Source organism: Nipponia nippon, unplaced genomic scaffold (genome assembly GCF_047370975.1).
Source record: "Nipponia nippon isolate SJK-2023a ecotype South Korea unplaced genomic scaffold, ASM4737097v1 scaffold_10, whole genome shotgun sequence".
In the NCBI taxonomy this organism is placed as follows: Eukaryota; Metazoa; Chordata; class Aves; order Pelecaniformes; family Threskiornithidae; genus Nipponia; species Nipponia nippon.
Window position 1 is genome coordinate 29,344,355 of NW_028262291.1, and position 17,855 is coordinate 29,362,209.

The window sequence follows — 17,855 nt, forward strand, 5'->3', positions numbered from 1 at the left end:
AGGCTTTTAGTGGATACAAGCTACCAACTGCAGTAGTTGCTGTATTTTACATGCATGTCATATAAGCTCATATTTGTGTCTCTTGAAGCAGCAAGGATGTTCTTGGAGAAGTGCATATTCATATAGTCTATGTTGACAGATATCTCCGATTCATGCACTGCTCTTACTTACTTGTAGCCCCACAAGCACAAACTGGTCACTACCAGCACATAAAAAGACTTGTTTTTTCAGCAGCAGGATGCTTCTGTACCGAGTCGTACCGCTAGCACAAAAATACTCTGAATTTCTCCAGGACCCAGTTGGATACAAGCACACAGGCACTGTCCTTTGCCAAAATTCACACACATGCTGTGCCGCTGCTAGCGTTTGTGCCGCTGCTAGCGTTTGTGCCGCTGCTAGCGTTTGTGCCGCTGCTAGCGTTTGTGCCGCTGCTAGCATTGCGAATCCAGAGTGGTTGTTGGCTGCAACTAGCTTTCCATTCTGTGACTTCTGGGTCACATTAATGGCAAGGGTATATTGGGAACTGAGTCTTACCTGCAATTCTTTGATTTCCCCATTGAAAAACAAAACCAAAAAAAAACCCAAACAAAAAGGACTAGTACGATTGGGTTTGAAAATGCCCCCTTACACCCCCAGCCAGGGTTTGAGTACACCAAGCCAGATGAGAGGACAACCAAAGAGGTCACTGTGGTTTGCCCCATTGAACTTTGCACTGCTAGTACTGACATGTGAGAAAACCCTCCTGCAAGCTGGTAATATCATGAGTTGTTTTTTTTTTAACTGCACTCAACAGGAAATGAAGTGCCATTTAAAGTTATCCAATCAGCTTTTGTATCTTTTCTCCACTTCTTGCTTGGTTTATCTGCTCTCTTCCTGTTCAACCACTCACTTTCATCTGGTGAGCAAGAGCCGGGCTGCTGATGGTTCAAGAGGATTGACTGATGAGGGGAACGATATGTGCGTAGTATAAATCGTCTCTGTCTTTTTGTGTTTTTGTGCAGAAGGCAGATGGAACATGTAACACAAACTTCAAAACTACGAAGACACAGGAGCAAGTTCTACAGGTTTTTGTGGAATTTATTGAGGGCAACACAACTATTTTGGTGAGTCTGAACTCTTCAGGTTCACTGATCTTTGACCCAATGAACTTGCTTCAGGGCCATGTGTCCTCTGGTACAAGAAAGATGAATTAAACTATCAAGGAAGAAAATGGTTTGGGCTTCCAGCCCCTCTCAGCAGACGGAGTGGACATGGGGACTTGGTGGGCTGCGAGAAGGAGTTGGCTGAGACCACTTCTGGCAGCTCTTGCCATGAGTTCCCCTCAAGTTCCTCACGCTAGCAAAACGTCGGTGAAGCTAACTTAGGGCTTGCCATCAGCTTCAACCATGAGTGTTAGATGCATCAGAGGGATGACGGTGTCTAAGCAAGGATTGTGTTGGCAGGAAAACTTGTGATTTAGGAATTCAGTCTGGAGAGGATAAAACCAGAGCATGGGGGCAGGAAGTGAGATGGGTGGCTGGCTGCGTATGTGTGAGACTCGCCTCAAAGAGCAATTCCTGCATGCTACTTCACGTGGTAGGTGGCATAACGCATCTCTTGGCTTTGGAACTTCAAAGGATGCCATAGTGTTTTGGTGCAGTGTAGAAGCCACTGTGAAGGCAGATTAGCCCTCCAGGAGGAGCATGCTTGGTAACACAGGGCAGCATTAACAATGTATATGAGAGCTTTATGCATTAGGCCTTGATTTTTTTTTTTTTTAATCCACCCCCGCCCCCCTCCCCGCCATGGTTGGAGCTCCTTGTCTCTCTGACAAGATTTCATTCTCTTTTCACTGTGGAGAACGGAAAGATTTTTAATTACTTGAAACTTTTTTTTTCCTCTTTATTAAAAAGAAAAAAAAAAAAGGTATGCAGAAAGTGTGCAGCCAGATGCTATCTCACTGCATCCAATGCAGTGACAGGTAAGTATGCTTGGTGTAACACATGCAGCAGAGGAACTCCCGTCTGTTCGTTCACTATGAAAGCCTGTTGCCTATTGAAGTGTATTTTCAGATTGACTTTCAAATGATGAACCCATTGTTCTGAAGGACCTCTAGCCTAAAATTAACATGATCTCTTCATTATAGTGACTCTTGTAAACAGAGTGTCTTCATTCATTCTTTACTGAACTGTTTATGGCTTGTTTTTTTTATCCTCTTCCTTCAGAAGAAATACCTCAAGCGTCTGCAGGAAATTCATATCATTCTTGAATCCTCAGACTTCTTCAAGCGACACGAGGTGAGCAGTGAGTGTAATGCTGTGGAAGTGCATTGCGGCTTCATTTGATCGTTCAGATGTACTTCAGCATAACCTGCTGTATGAGTAGAAAGGAGTTCGTAGTAGAAGAAAACTAATAGATGTTAACAACGCAGATACCTCAAAGCCTCCATTACAACGATACAGAAGATTAAACCAGTTGAGGAATGATAAATCCTCCCATCTTTATAACATCCTAGCGCTTACAGCTTTGGACACTGCAGGGAATGGTTTATTAGTACCAGTTTCCTGTGGTTTCTCTAATCTTGGTGTGTTCCAGTGGGAATCTTTATGGGGGAATGGTAATGTGGAAGCTTGCATTTGGTACAGTAGCATTCAGTGATAGTTTGACAATGAAGACTTTATTAGTTATACTGGATTTATGTTGAAACACTGTGTAATTCCACTCTATATGTTCTTCTTGTATGCTTTGCTGTGGAGAAGGCATCATTAGCATTGTAAGTTCTGCTTGTTACAGCTCAAGATTTTGCGAGAAGACATTTTATTTTACCTTGTTGTGACCTCTTGTCAGTAGAGGCATTTTTGTTAATCACGGGCCACGGTCTTTCTTTGAAAGTAGTCACTGGCTTTTGCTGAATTGCTGGAATTGAGACCTGCTGCCAAGTGAGCTGGAGAATTGCTTTTCTTCCCTTTGTCTGCTGGGTCCCTTTTCCCATCTACAGGCCCATTTATACATTGCTGATTGATACGATTATGCAAATGGGCATGTAAATTGTCAAGGTAGCCCAGAAGTCTGCTGGGTCGCAAGTGAGAAGGTCATCTGAGGAGGTCATCTTCTTAATGGGAAGCGTTAAGTGATGGGGAGAGCTAAAGATGTGTTTTTAACCACATCATCTCAACCTGTCTTCCAGGTCGTTGGAAGTTCACTACTTTTTGTACATGATGGCAGTGGGAATGCCAATGTGTGGCTGATCGATTTTGGAAAGACCACCCTTCTCCCTGATGGGCAGACACTGGATCACAGGATCCCATGGCAAGAAGGCAACAGGGAGGATGGGTACTTGTTGGGATTGGACAATTTGATTGGCATCTTGGAAAGCATCACCGAAAGATGAGTTGAGAATGGCACAAAACTTGCAGGGCTGCTCTGTAACTTTCTGCTCTACTGGGATCGCTCAGTTAGAAGGAAACCTTTAACTCCCTCCGAACTCCTGAGGTCATCAGCGCAGAGGGAGCTGCATCCAGAACCCAGCGGTTAGTCATCAAAATGACTTTGCATCGGCCCTCTGTGAACCTAAATAACTCCAGATTGGTCTGTATTGCACCAGCCTGACTTCAGCCTGGTCCTCAGAGAATGAAGATCTCCATACTCAGGAGTCACACCAGCATGAGTCAAGATCTGTGTGGTAAACCAGAATGATTCTGATTTCTGGCAAACAGATGGGACTCCAGATTACCTCTTGGTGAACCAGAGCAAGTGCGTGGGGATTCAGGGTAGGAATAACAATTTTTCAGGGAACTGCATAGTTTTGAAACCAGCAAGAGTGGTGGTTTTTTTCCCCCCCTCAATCCCAAGTCGCCTTGCTCTTGTGTACACTATAGGTCGGACCAACAACTTCTGCTCCATTGTGTTACAGTGTGCACAAGGTGGAAATGGGTGATAATCACAAGAAACCTGGAGCAAAGGGAGACAGCAGTTGGTAGTGGCTGGATGTGGTAACTGCTGTTGACCATTCCTCCTCTTCCCTACCCTAGCCTCGATTCACTTCTATCTAAGAACAGCCTTTGCTTTTACGTGCCTCTCAGGAGATTACAAATACTCTAGGGAGAGAATAGCAGCCTATTGTCTCCAAAAACATTTGACTTTCAGACTGGGTGGGCTGTTGGAAAAGTGCCTGGCTTGGCAAGTTTGGCATCTTGCAGCTGAACTGCAGTTCTGAAATCAGTTATGACTCTTTCGCACACAGACCAGGGAACTAAGGGTTTTTTTCAAGGCGTGTTTATTTTGAGAGATAACCCCCCTATACATGTGCACACACACGCCCGCACTAGTAGCCAGCAACCAGTGTGATCTTGGTTTGACTGTCTCCTAACGCACGTGACTTCTTGGCCATGTTCCTGTTCCCAGACACGATGCTGCCACTTCAGTGTATAGACTGGGGCAGCGATCAGGAAGGTAACGCTTCTGCATTCACAGGATTACACTAATGATGAGAGAATTCCCAGGCATCCTTCCTCCGAGGTATCAGCTGTTAACTCAGGGCAGTCTGGGGGAAGGAATGTCAATGTACCATGTCCTATCTGGAATCGCAGGCCCAGCTGTGATTCATTCTTCTTTTGCTGTGGCCCAGGCACAGCCACAGAAAATTCACAGTGTTTAGGTTAAAATCAAGAAAGACTGAAGTGATTTCTTGTAATGGCTTCACATTCCTTCTCTGTTGGTTACTTCTAGTCACTTGAAACAGTTCTTTAAATACTAGCAGTATAACTACTATCAGTATTCACATGTTCACTCACGTTCCAGGTTTTAACATTAATAACGTGATGATGCAGATTTCAAAATGAGGACAAGACTTACATTGCTCTTCGATTGTTAGTCCCCTTTCAACATCTAACGCTGGTAATGCACATTGGTCATAAATTGCTGTCTTTTGCCAGTGTCCCGTGTTCAGAAGAGATTCCGAGAACTTTAGGATATATGAAGGTGACTCCATGCTTTGGGAAACTGCTATTATTTCAATAATAATTGTGATCATGAGCAAAAAAAGACTGTAGAGTCCAGATCTGGAACAAAATATCTATAACATTTGTAACTAGAATTGAACAGCCTAAAATAATTCCTAAAAGGAGTTACTTTAGATAACACACTACTGTACTAAGAGATCAGTCAGATTTAATAACTTTTTCATCACCTCTAAACAAAATGACAGTATTAAAAATTCCAGCTCAGTTGTGACCTAAAAGTTAGATGACACAGAGTGGGTATTCTCTAGGCAGTAATGACACATGGAAACATTTCATCCTAAAACAGAAGCTGTTTGAAACTGGTAATTATTTTTGCAGTTCACTGCAAATTCAGACTACTTCTGTGGCCTCCCAAAGTCCCTCTCAGTTTTATTTTCGTGATAGTATGTTAATGAATTTTCCACTTAGAATCTGTTTCAGAGGGTTTACACTTTTTTTAAGTGACAGCGAGCCTTCAATAGAGAGCACAGATATTATCATTCCAGATGCCTCCTAACTTTTGAACTGCTATGAGATGACAACTTAATCATCTGTGGTGAATTTCATACGATTTAAAAAAAAAAAAAAAGTCTTCCTCCTTTCCTGCAGCCAACAGGTAAGCCATCGGTTCGCAGTGCTTCAGGAGAATAGGAAGTAAATGGGTCTCACAGGGAGGACTTTGATAACAACACCTTTTCTATGAGACTGCAATTGCATGCAGTCCTACCATAATAAAAAAAAAAAAATTGGAAGAGTTAGAAATGAGACTGTTAAGGTGATAGAATTCATTAGTAGTTTGCCTAATTAATCTTCAGAGTTAAATTTCTTTTTTCTGTTAACACATATGTGAATCTTTTGCACCAGTGTAACTTATTTTCTAGAGGGGAATTTAGAGGGTAAACATTGATGCTCAAATGTCAGTGGAGAATTTGAGACAAGCTTTTAGAATGACTGTCCAGTTCTAAAGGAGAACTAGAAGCAATGTAGTACCAGTAGCTTAAAAAAAAAAACCAAAACCCAACTGCTGCTAGCACCTGGATGGTTTGCAGTACGTGGTCTTGGGGGAAAACATGGAGAATGATCCATTCCTCTGCAGTAGTTGAAAAGGTCAGGAAAAAAGAAAACATCTGCTATAGCAGACCCTGGTCTGGAAACTCATTCTAGATGATAAATAGTTCTAGCAAGTTAGTTTTGACATGGCTCTTTGGCTTGCCAAGGGGTGAGAAGGGAGGAAGTCACAGTCATCTGCTGCTGTTAGGGGAAAGGAGAAAAGGAGGCAGCTTTTCATTAGCAAACTGCGAGTGTAGGACTGCAGCCGAGCACTGGAGCTCTGCGGGGCTGGAGGCTGTGAGCTCATGAGCAACCTCCCCCAGGGTAAGGTAGATACCTTGATTCCCAGCGCATGGCCCGGAGTGCCTGTCTGCATACACCCCCTTGCTAGCGTGAGGAAGCAGCGTAGCCTTCTTTCGCTATGGAGTAAGTTGCCTTGAATAAGCTTATAGTTGCCAGAGGGTCACCATGCTGCCTTTGCACAGGCATGTAACATAGAAGAGCTGCTGCGTGATAACCAAGGGACTTGTTCACATACAAGTCCAGAATGTGGTTCTTCAGTGCCTCTGCGGAGATGTTGCCTCGCTCCGGAGACACTGAGAGCACGTGTGTTTCCACAGCATGGTGAGATATGCTGGGCCAGAGGCACTTTGGTGCTGAACAGCGAACCTCTGACTTAGGCACCAAGGTCTTTAAACTCACTTGTTCGATGCAGCGACGCTTACTGCTGTGGCTGCTGCATTCCTGTGTGAATCTAGCAGTAGGACTTCTCTCCCTCAGCTTTGTCAGTGACTTGGTTTTTTGGCCTTGGACAACTAGGCTTCAGTTTTTTTCCCATTTTACAGATGGGAATAGTACCTACTTACCTCACAGGAACGGTGTGAGGCTGTCCTTCGTTATTGCTTGCAAGATGCTGTGAGATTCTTTGGAGGAAGGTGCAATATAGAAAGAAATGCACAAAGAGATACATCAGCTAAGTTTAAAAATGATGGGCATTGGGGCCCCACAAGAATATAAATTTGGATGAAATTTAACCAAAGTGGTAAAAATTAAATCTCTCTTAATTTTACACAGGGGGAAATTCACTTAACATCTGATCCAGCTCTTATTATAGGGAAAGATTTCAATAGGAGTTGGACCAAACCCTTAAGTATCTCAGAGGGCTCTTGCTATTTTTTTTTTTTTGTGTTGCTGTTGTTATGATTTGTTATTCTTAAGGTACTGAGATCAAATGGCCTGTATCATCCACAGTGCATCCATTCTGAACACTACAATGCAATGCTGACTATGGTCACTTTTGACATTGACTGTATTGGTTGAGTGTTTGTTACTCTGAAGTGTGTACGCTACTAAATAAATGAGACTGGAGGAAAAAAGACAGCCACTGTGAAATCTTTTCTTCAAGGATTTCCTTAGGGAAGGGACAAAAACTATTTATTTCAGTGTTTCTTGTGCTTTTAGTCTTCAGCATCTAATATTTCCTAAACCAAAACCAGTTCTAAGACATCTGGAAGCTAACGTTGGAGCTTGGTTCTAAAGCTCATGAGGTACATTGCTTTACAACCTGATCCACACAAAGCTTCCTCTGAAGTAAGCTCCGTCTCAAAAATCTCAGTTCATAGCCTGCAGTGTATCAAAACCCTGTGCATCAAAAGGCACTTGGCAGAGGCAGGGCGGTTAACTGTTCCACGGGGCAGGCTTGTGCGGCAGCATGGAACAAGCAGCCAGTCCGCCAGGACTGGCAGCGCTTCCCAGCAAGAGAGAATTGTCTTTTCACCTGTGTGCAAAGAGTACTTAGCAGAGAGGGAAACAAATAGCCACCATTAGTGTCTCTTTATTTTGTGTTGCAGATATAGAAATATACACTTGTCCAGCTTTAAATTGCATAGAAGCAGGCACGTCATCTGCTCGGGTACAGTGGTCGCCCAGAAAGGTAAGTTGGCAAGAAGTGCTGCCGTGGTCAGAGGTAATGACAAATCAAAACCTATTCAACTAAATGACAAAGTCATGTGACAAGACGGGAAGATGCCAGTGATGTCATGCCTAAGGTCTCTGCGTCAGATTGAAAAGGGTGGGCAGCCTGGAGGAGAGAGCACGGCCATGTCTACAGGAGAAACTGTCTCGCAGAGCTCTGCTGCTCGGGGGTCTGAGGCTGACACGGCTGTGGAGATGCAAATACAGTGGGGAAAACCGTACGCCCGGCAGCAGCGGTTTCTTCTCTTTCAGGTAAGTAGGGGGAGGTAGTGGAGGTGGAATAAGTTACACTTGCAAAAGCCCATAACTCATTAGACTCGCGAAGGTTTCTTAGTGCACACCTGCCCGGCGGCAGATCAGTGGAGACCTTACCTCAGGAAAAGGGCTGATAAAGGGGACACCTTACATGTCTGCAGCTAAAAATCCTATTTCTTTAAAGGGAAAATGAAGATACGCAATGCTTAAGTTGAGGAGGGAAAAGATAAAGAAATCAGAAGGAGGAATATCAACAAATGTGAAAAGAAAACAGAGAAAGACAAATTGAAATTTGCATTATTATTTCATCTTTTGTTATTCAGTCCCCTCTTTAAAATGTAGGAATGAGGTTGTATGAAGCAACGTAAATTTAATGCTGAGCCCAGAAGAAAAAAAACCCAACAACTATATGCACGCAAATCTAAAACTAAGTTGGTAACACGTTAAAAGACAAACACCCATCAGGAAGAGCAATTTATAATAATTTTATAAATGGCTGATTCTCCAGTGGGGAAGTGTTGGAAGACTTTTCACATGGATTACAGGGCTGAATTAATCCCAGATCTCCAGCTCATGTCATTCCTCTAGGAAACAAAATTGCGTTTTGGATTTCAATTGCCAAAGTAATCTAATTTTGACACTATGGGTTCGACTTATTGATTATGCACTAAAAGCGTCTCCTTAAAAAACAGTTTCAAGCAAGTTCTATTTTGAAATGGTAGCAATTGAGCACTATGAAATCTGTGATTGTATGAACAGTAAGTTTCAGTCTCAGCAGCTTAGGACTGAAAGTTGTACTATACGTCATTACGATTGTTATTTCTCTTTTTAGATAATATGGTTTGGACAGCATGTAGCATTTCAGCATCACAACAGGAGCAACATTAGCATGATTTCCTCCAGGATATTAATTAAAAATTCATTATCTGTGAGGGTTTTTAAAAGCAGCTAAGAGATCAGATATACACAGAAAAACTTGTTACAGGTCAAAGAGTCACGGCAGCTGTGCTGACAGAAGGTCGTTTACCTTTGGTTCTATTTGAGGGAGTTAAGAGTTTATATAAAATTTAGGTTGTTAATGCAGATTCTTTTAAAATTCCTGGCTCTTTCTTTTAGCGCCCATCGGGTACGTGCATCTCCATGTGCTGTCTCGTTACAAGACGCTGCATCTGGCCCAGTACATCCCTGAGCCACCTGCTGTTGTAAACCAGCAAAGTGTGTCTAGGAAATAAACAATCACTACATCTCACTCTACTCTTACAGCTGACCTTCAACACCCCACTGTTGGTCACTCTTAGAGATGAGATACTGGGCAGGATGGAGTTTTATTCTGGCTCCGTGCGGCTTTGTCTGTGCTCTTCCTGTAAATAAGTACCTTGACACAGCTATTCAGCAAAAACAGGTATTTGCCCGAAGTGCTGGACTGAAGAACTTGCATTTTATTCATCAAATGAAGGCACAGCTGCAGCCAAGACTGCCTGTGGCATTGGTAGTAGAACTGCGCTGGTCTCTCACTTCACTTTTCAATGGCTTATCTAGTTTTATCACTACTGGCCCTTCTAAATGCCTCAATTAAGTTGAGGCAAGTGCTGTGTATGGGGAAAACAGTGGTCGCTCAAGCTGGGTAACCATAGGGAGGGCAGGGATCCTACCTGCTTCTCACTGGAATCTTCGGGTGCTTTATAGTCATTTCCATGTGAAAAAATGGAGAACTGTCTTGTGCCTGCTACTTTATAAAAAGTCTGCAGGAAGAAAAGGTGGTATAGTTAACTTCCCGTGGCTTCTGAACAAGGCAGTGTTTCAGTCCTCACCACCAGCCTCCCACCCATGCCGATGGCTGGGGAGAATTGAAAGCAGAGTCCTGACAGCCCTGCAAAACCACGGTCATGACGACCGGTGCTCCACTCAGGATAGAGCCTGTTACAAAAAAGCGTTGGAAAGCCATCTGGAGTCACGTCCACTGCAGCTGGACTAGGTTCTCTGCACGCTGCTGTGGCCTTAGCACATATGCAGGGAGGAAGGGGCTGAGTTGCTGACACCCAGTCACAACTGTTGGAGAGTTTGATAGCTCACCTTTGGGGAAAAAAAATGCATAAACCATAGAAGTAACATAATCTGAACGGTAAGGATGTTGAAGATGAGCTGGTATTATTCCAGCTGGCTAAGAGTAGATGTATTTATTCTTGACTAGCATGTTCCAGAGGTGGCCAGCCTGAAACATGACCAAAAAATGTTAGCCTCTGCAAGAGGAATGAGAAAATTTCCTGCTAACTGGGCTTCCCTGCCTCATCCACCTGGGCTGTAGCAGCTCCCGGATGCAATGAGCTAAAGGGGAGAGAAGCCAGAGAGAGGTGAGATGGAAAGAAGGGTATGAGTGCAAGGGCAACCGTCTCCCTCGGTCACTAAGCCCATCAGTCCCCTCACCACTCCTGGAACTTGCCCACGCACAGAGGGACCCCTCTTTGCTGACCACCTGTCATTTCCCAACATGGATTTGGAATTATTTCCATACCACATGGGTCATGGCTGAAAGGTGATGTTGGCCACTCGGGTCTGGAAATGACAGTATATAAAACTACTCATTCTAAAGCCAAGGGCCGAAAACTATAGGAAGCTTGGAACAGATACAAAGTCAGACCAACAAAGCATAAACCTGAGCTGAAGACGGATTTCACTCAAGATGGATTCAGACTCTTCACTCCGTGCTTTTCTGTACCACATCTCAGTAGGGTCAATCCCTGAATAACTCAGTGGACAGGAAGCCTGTGTGGTCAAAGCAAACCCCCTCCTGCCAGCCCACATCTTCAGACTGTACGTGCAGCTGATTGATGGCTAACTGTGACGCTTGTACCAGAGCACCTCTTCCCTCAGAAAGGAACCAGACAAAGTCTACGGCTGACATCTCACCATAGACGTGAAGGCAGCATGGAATTTGCCACCGTAGGTTGGCAGGGCAACATTCAGGAGTGGTACAAGGACAAAATACTTCTGAGACTGTTCAACCTTAATCCAAATTATTTACTTTTTCAGTCTCCTTATTTTGTAGGCTTTAACCAGTAAACGTCCATTTAGACCTCAAGCAACAGAAGAAAGCCTTAGAACTGCGCTGTCTTCAAAACAAACAGCTACTCGTACCAGCAAGTCTATATGCTTGGAAGGCGAGAAGAAATGACGACCTGCTCAGGTGCGTGAAGCCAAGTCATGATTTTAGCTTTCTCAAACGGTTGAGCTATTCTACCTCCCTGTGTAAAGGGCACTGTAAGGCTGTGTTTGTATTAGGTTCCCCCTCACTCTGCCCCTCCCTTGCATTACTTCGTTTCTACCTCTGAGGAGTGGGTATTAAAACCAAGAAGAACTCCAGTGTGCCAAATGCTAGACAGTTTCCCGAGAACCTCAGCTTAATGCTTACCACAACATAACACAGGAAATTACTTCTGAATATCAAAGTACTTACAAAAATGAAGTTCATCCCAAGTAAAGTCCATTAAAAGATAAAGACAGTCCATTTCTCATCTCCCGCTGCAGCTCACCCTTGCTTGAAAAACCACATGCCCCTTCCATGCCAGGAGCTGTGCGGAAACGGACACCATGAGGCAAGCAGCATATTTCTTTCACTATTCAAAGGGATACTATCATCAGCTCCACCAACTATTTTTTTTAAGAGTAAATTTGTTTTCCTCTTCATTGCTTGTTTTCAAAGCACATGCTCAGAGGAACCTGGATTTTTTTTTCATCCTTCCTACTGCTTCCAGTTTGAGCAGTAGCTTCGTTTTCATAGTTTTCCGCAGGATCTGCTAATAAAACAGATACAAATGTGGCTGCTATTTGTTTACTTCCCTTACAGTGCATGAGCATCATTCGTAAGTCATCAGGACTGTAAAAAGCTCTCGGGAATATAGCAGCCTTTGCAAGCTGGTTGCTGCTGGCACAGCATGCGTTTTTGGTTTCTTCGGTCAGAAAGAAGCACAACCTGTGTTGGTCATTATTTCCATCCAAATGCTGCAGTTGGATGGTAGGTCCATTTCTTTTCACCTGAGCAGATTGAGAAGGAGTCCTTTCATTAAGTATTGTATTCTGAATCAGAGCAGCAATGCCACTGTTCTCCACTGCTAACCTGGTTCAGTGGAACACGTTTGATGGACAGAGATAGAAATGCTACTGTCGTTAGCCATCTGGGGATCTGGCAGACAGAAGGAGGAAGCAGAACACTGCTGATGTTGAAACATCACCCATCTGAAGGAACTCAGATGGAGGAAGTAAGTGAAATAGGAAACAGTCCTTCCAGACACACACATTCCCTGATCTTTGGAAGAACCGTTTCTGTTATACTGGAGTAACACTCAGGTCATCTGACAAAGACAGACCAGAGTCCCTCTCTCTTGCTGTTTTCTCCGTTGTATAAAAAGGCTTTTCATCTCGATGCAGACTGGAGCTCCTTAGCACAGCTGCTCTGACCTCTGCCAAAGCTGGTGGCTGCTGGTCAGTGCTATAGCACAGGTCATCATAAGCATAATTTACATTGCCGCAGGGGAAAGTCTGGAGTTTCACCAGTTCAATCCCACCGATATCCAGGTGAGGGCAGTTGCTTCGACTTGGAGATGCTGGAGATGCCCGAGAGCTAGAAGAACTGCAATTCCCATCAAAGCCCGAATCTTCCCGCTCCGGAGTTGCTTTGAGCTTGGAGCTGGGGCTGAAGTGACAGATGTTCTCTAGCACCCATGATCCATAGGTTGGGTTCCAAAGATTTTTCGTTTTGTTTTTAAGTCTGTGGGTTGGTGGATTGCTGAGCTCCAACTTCTGGTTCGAGGTCTGCTGGAACCAGGACCCGCTGTTGAAATCTCTGAGGCATGGCAGGCTGGGCCCTTGAGCAGTCCAGTTGCTCAGGTTGTCCACCAGTAGCTCTTGTGGACATTGTACAAGTCTGTGCCCAGCATGGTGGGAGTCCAGTGCTTTAGGCGTTGTCTGTGGTGTGAGAGAAGGGCTTACCAACAGGGGCACTATCCCACTGGAAACGTTTGGGCGCATGACTGTACTCCCTTCATCCTCTGGTGTGGGGCCACACTCCATGGGCAGCTCAGTGTTGATCACATCAGGGTCCTGCAAGAGAGAGACAAGAACCTGTTACCCCCTGAGCACCTCCAGGGTGACCGTCACCCCTGCGTTTTAAGAGAAATAACTATGAGAGTGAAAAAGCTTTTGGCAGAGGCTGACATCAGGTTTGGGCAATATTCCTGTGCGTCGTACAAGGTGCTGTGTGCCATCTGGATATCGCATGCTGTTAGGACTTGCAAAAATGCTCTCTCATGTACTTGCTTCCTTTGAGCAGAGGCTGTGCTTTACTGAAATCAGTGCCTAAGCTGGGGGTCAGCAGTATATAATTTCTCCCTCGGGAGGTTGGATCCAGGCCTGTAGCTGTAAAATGCTACCAGATGGTGAACTCACCGTGCCATCTCATTCCCCCCCCTCCCCTCCATATCAGTTCAGCTGTGGCTTTCAAGCAACATTAGGCAAGGTCAGAATACGGACCTTGAAAGAGATTCTAAAGACCTTTCCATCACAAAATGAAGGACATTTTGCTACTGAACAAGCTGAGAGCTGAAAGCATCCACTTGCACAAGAACAGTATAATCTCATTTTGGTTGGGCTGAAGATGGATACCAGCATACCCAAATGAAAAGAGCAGTTGAGCCAACAGCACCACCACAATTGGGAAAGTAATTAGATCAGTCCGTCAGGACTCTTCACTTGTTTTGGGCACGAAAGCCAGTGCCTTTGGATAGTTGGCATCCCATGGATTATCATCCACCTGGATACCAAAGATCAATACCTGTGTGCAATACTTGATTCTTTCCAGGATGGTGGAGAAGTTTGGCCGATACTCTGGGCTGTGCTGCCAGCACTGTGTCATGATCCGGTACCTTAAAATAAGTTTTTAAAAAAAAAAAAAAAGTATCAATCAAGAAGGATAATTATGCAAAACGTGTTTCAGTATGAAGTGATCATAGGTCCAGAGGAACTGTGCTTGGCACCTGGCCCAAAGGAGGAGAGCAAAAGTGGACATGTTATTTCTGCATCCTTGGATCCTGAGCCATTAGGGGACCACTACTTAAAGCAAATCCTAGAGTGCTCTAAGCTGTATACAAGAGGCAGTGGCTCAAGAGACATTCAATAATACCCATCTAACCCCGAGGGCAATCACCGTTCCCTGACTAAAGGTGTCTAGTTGCCTTTTCCTAGCCTGTTTGATACCCACTATCCCTTGGCTCGCGGGAGCAAGGAAATACTTACACTGGCCCTGGACAGTTTTTTGGTGGATCCATTCTTCCTCCACTGGTAACAAATTCCAGCACTTCCTGATTGGTTTTGCAAGGGTAGGGCATGTAGCCTAGAGAGAAAATCTCCCAAAGCAGCACACCAAAGGACCTGTGTCAGAAACCAGCCAACAATACCAATTAGGTTTCATTTGTGCTCCACAAACCTGGCACCAAGCTGTGTAGGTAACACCACAGCAACAACCTTTCGAAGCTGTAGGCCAACCACGGTAATGTGCAATTAGCGTGATTATGAGTCATATTAAAAAACCCAATCAATCAAAACTTTTGCTCAAGCTCCAAAAGTAGCTTTGCAGAGGTTTCAAAATATTTTAATAACTCTGAAGTTGTTCTTTCTGCTGCATTTGTTATTTCTAGAGCAGGAAATGCCACAGCACCCTTTGCTATATAGGGTCTAACTTAAAAGAACTGTTAGATCTGGCATGGAGAGTCCTGCCTTACTTGGGAAGACTCGAGATGTTTGAATCAGTGTTTGGGAACAGGATGCTCAAGAATAAAATCAAGAGACAGCTAGTGAAACTGAAAAGCAGCAGCATTTATTTTTTGTCATTATATGGTTGCTCTCCTTTTTGTACATCCAGGGGTCAGTTAGGCAGTGCCACTGAAAATAATGTATGACTTCGACCCAGGGGAGTCAAGAGGCTTCTGCCAGGACTTCAGCAGGGTCCGAGTTTTAAGAGTCACTATTTGCCGGAAAGGTGGAAGAAATTTCCAGTACATGCGTGTTATTTATAATAGCCTATTACAGGAACTGTAGCACTTTCCTTCAAAATATTTAGTACTGGCTGCTCACAGTTAGGCGCTGATAAGCAATCCCTTGTCTTCCGGCATCACTAACAACTTCAGGAAACTGGGTCAGTGTGGCATTTAAGGGAATGTCTCAGCACAGTATATTGAAGAATCTACTGTATAGGGAGAGCGGCGTTCTTAAGCAACTCGAAAGCTTCCATTCCCCAGCACCTGGGCATGAATGTGCTGCTGTGGAGGGGGTGCTTATTTTAAAGAAAGATCCAATTACATGAGGAATCAATATATAAATATTGTTTCCTCAGCAACCAGTGAGAACTTGTGATTAAATCTGCTGTCATTTTATATACAACAGAAATAAATTATACAAAAGAGTAATCCTGGGCAGTACAGAGAGAGTCATTTACAAGATGTACAAGCAGGCCTCACCACTGATAGAAACTGAGTGGCAGATACTGAGGGCTGAGGGAAGTGTCTGATGGTATTTCTCTGGATTTTTAACTGAGACTTCTTGGGAATCTAAACTGCTTTCTCTTTTCACTTCTTGATTGCCTTTATATGATATTCTACATTTATGTATAGCACATTTTTATTACCTCCATTTACATTAGATTTTTTTAAATTCTTATTCAGAATTCTTCAGCCGTGCTTCTACTGAATGCAGAGGGAAGACTTATAATATTTTTCTGAGAAATTCTGTCATTTTTTAAGGTTCCTGCTGTCTTCCAGACATTTTTTTCTTGAGCAGTACATTTCTTGACCCTTATCACTGAGTAGCAGAAGCGATTAAAAGACAGTTGTTACCAGGTATCAGTCTTGGAGGTGAAAATGCCCTCTAGAAAAGCTTCTGGTGGCATCCACTTGACAGGAAGCATGGCTCTTCCTCCCTTGCGGTAGTAACTTGCTCTGGGAAAGATAAAATGCGTGGAGAGTGTCACACAGTCTGAAAGGGCTCAGATATATAAAAGATCTTATCACCACAGCAACAGCAGCGGGGGATTGCACGTGGCAGTGGGGGCCAAGTGAGAAAAAGGAAAAGTCATCAACACAAATAGTGCATTGAAGCAGTATTTTATACCCTCTTTGCAACTGGGATGGAACCTGAGGATGTTGTAGGTGCACAGCTGAAGACGTCAAACTTGGTGATGCTTTGCACAGGGTGCTGATGCAGCAAGTCTTCTTGACACCATGAACTGAGAATTATGGTTGGTTTTTTGTTGTGTGGTTTTTTTTTTTTTAATTTAAGATTATTTATGATCAACTAACTAATAAATTCGCCTGTGCTTGGTTTAGTGTCCACATGTGTTTGCAGTATTCCCTGGGGCCCAGTCTGGAATAAACACAGTTGAAGTGTATTGGCTAGTAGGCATGCATGTGTTAATGTACAGTCTGTTAACTCCAGTTAGTTAACTGGTAATCAAATTCAGACACATAATGGACAGTTCCACTGCTTCAGATTCCACGGGACAGTTCAAACCGGTCAAAATGATACAGATTACTGAGTTATTCACAGGACTGAAATGGCCTTTCACTTACCTGTAAATGTCCCTGGCCATCCCAAAGTCACCAATCTTGGCTATTCGTCCTGCTCCAGTGCAGGTCAAAAGGCAATTCCTTGCAGCTATATCTCTTTTTAAAAAAAAAAAAAAAAAAATCAAATATCAAATTCTAAACTCTTAAGTAGCTAAAGGAATAAAGAAAGAATATTAGACCCAATCCTGCAAGTCTTAGTTGAGTCATCTTTACACAAATGAGGAAAAGAGCCTTATTAAAAATAAGAAACCATGCCAGCTACATTATCATTTTTATTAACCACAATTCTTAAACTACATTTACATTACATTTTCTACCCAGTGTTTTCCAAGCATTCCTGACTCCCATCTCCTTTCATTAAGGCAGAAAACAGGGTCAGTATCAGACCAGGGACAGATCCAACCTCTTTTGCTTCAACCACATTATGACAGATTTCTTTCTTGCTCTATTTTTTTTCACAGAGTGGCATCTCAGCAGTGTCTCCATCAGTTACAGATGTGATGCTATTAGGTAGTCTTAGTAAACTGCTTGAAAAGTCAATGTAGGACCAGATTCAGTAAACTGTTGCTTTGTTGCTTCTGGATATCTCCTGTGGAACCAAGCAAAGCTACATATGGGAGCAGCCATTTGCTGGGTGCAGGTTTAGCTTGTGACAAATGGCAGTGATGACTGCATGGCCAAGACTGAAGGATTTGTGTTCATTTTAAATACGCATTCTGAAAAGGAACTCATTAAAAATCATAGCACTGTGGGGGTCCTGTTGACTGCCAAGAAAAATGAGCTCCTTGAACAACTCATCTGTTTCTTCCCACTGCCAGCCTTGAAAAATCCCTCAGGATTTGGAAGTCGAGCTCAGCTTTCTCTTCCATCATCAGCTGTGGCTCCCAGATGACAAGATCTGCCCTTAGTGACATCTCCACAACCCCACTACGCTACCTTTCCCCCTAGGATACCCGTTACCTGTAATGATAACCTTCTTCCCTTC

The 17,855-nt window shown here is 43.7% G+C and overlaps 2 protein-coding genes across 22 annotated transcripts in view; one reads left to right on the forward strand and one right to left on the reverse strand.

The window, feature by feature from the left end:
• Window positions 1–12,582, forward strand: part of ITPKA (inositol-trisphosphate 3-kinase A) — a 45,999-nt gene extending 33,417 nt beyond the window's left edge. For 2 of the 21 annotated variants that reach the window (XR_015701932.1, XR_015701950.1), the window contains 5 exons: window positions 1,002–1,103; window positions 2,205–2,276; window positions 3,167–5,595; window positions 7,880–8,255; window positions 9,375–12,559. Coding sequence is in view for 1 of the 21 variants with exons in the window: in XM_087746264.1 (XP_087602390.1) it covers window positions 1,002–1,103; window positions 2,205–2,276; window positions 3,167–3,370 (378 nt within the window). In the remaining 20 variants the exon portion in view is untranslated. Of the gene's footprint in view, window positions 1–1,001; window positions 1,104–2,204; window positions 2,277–3,166; window positions 7,840–7,879; window positions 8,256–9,374 lie in introns of those variants that run through there. The other 19 variants (XR_015701933.1, XR_015701934.1, XR_015701935.1 and 16 more) reach the window with 19 other exon arrangements.
• The window catches only part of LTK (leukocyte receptor tyrosine kinase), a 95,421-nt gene continuing 90,125 nt past the window's right edge, over window positions 12,560–17,855 (reverse strand). Inside the window, exons 25-29 of the mRNA XM_009473879.2 lie at window positions 16,874–16,966; window positions 16,142–16,243; window positions 14,547–14,681; window positions 14,086–14,176; window positions 12,560–13,355 (exon numbers count right to left, since the gene is read on the reverse strand). Of these exons, the coding sequence (XP_009472154.2) occupies window positions 12,582–13,355; window positions 14,086–14,176; window positions 14,547–14,681; window positions 16,142–16,243; window positions 16,874–16,966 (1,195 nt within the window). The 3' untranslated portion in view covers window positions 12,560–12,581. The remainder of the gene's footprint in view (window positions 13,356–14,085; window positions 14,177–14,546; window positions 14,682–16,141; window positions 16,244–16,873; window positions 16,967–17,855) is intronic.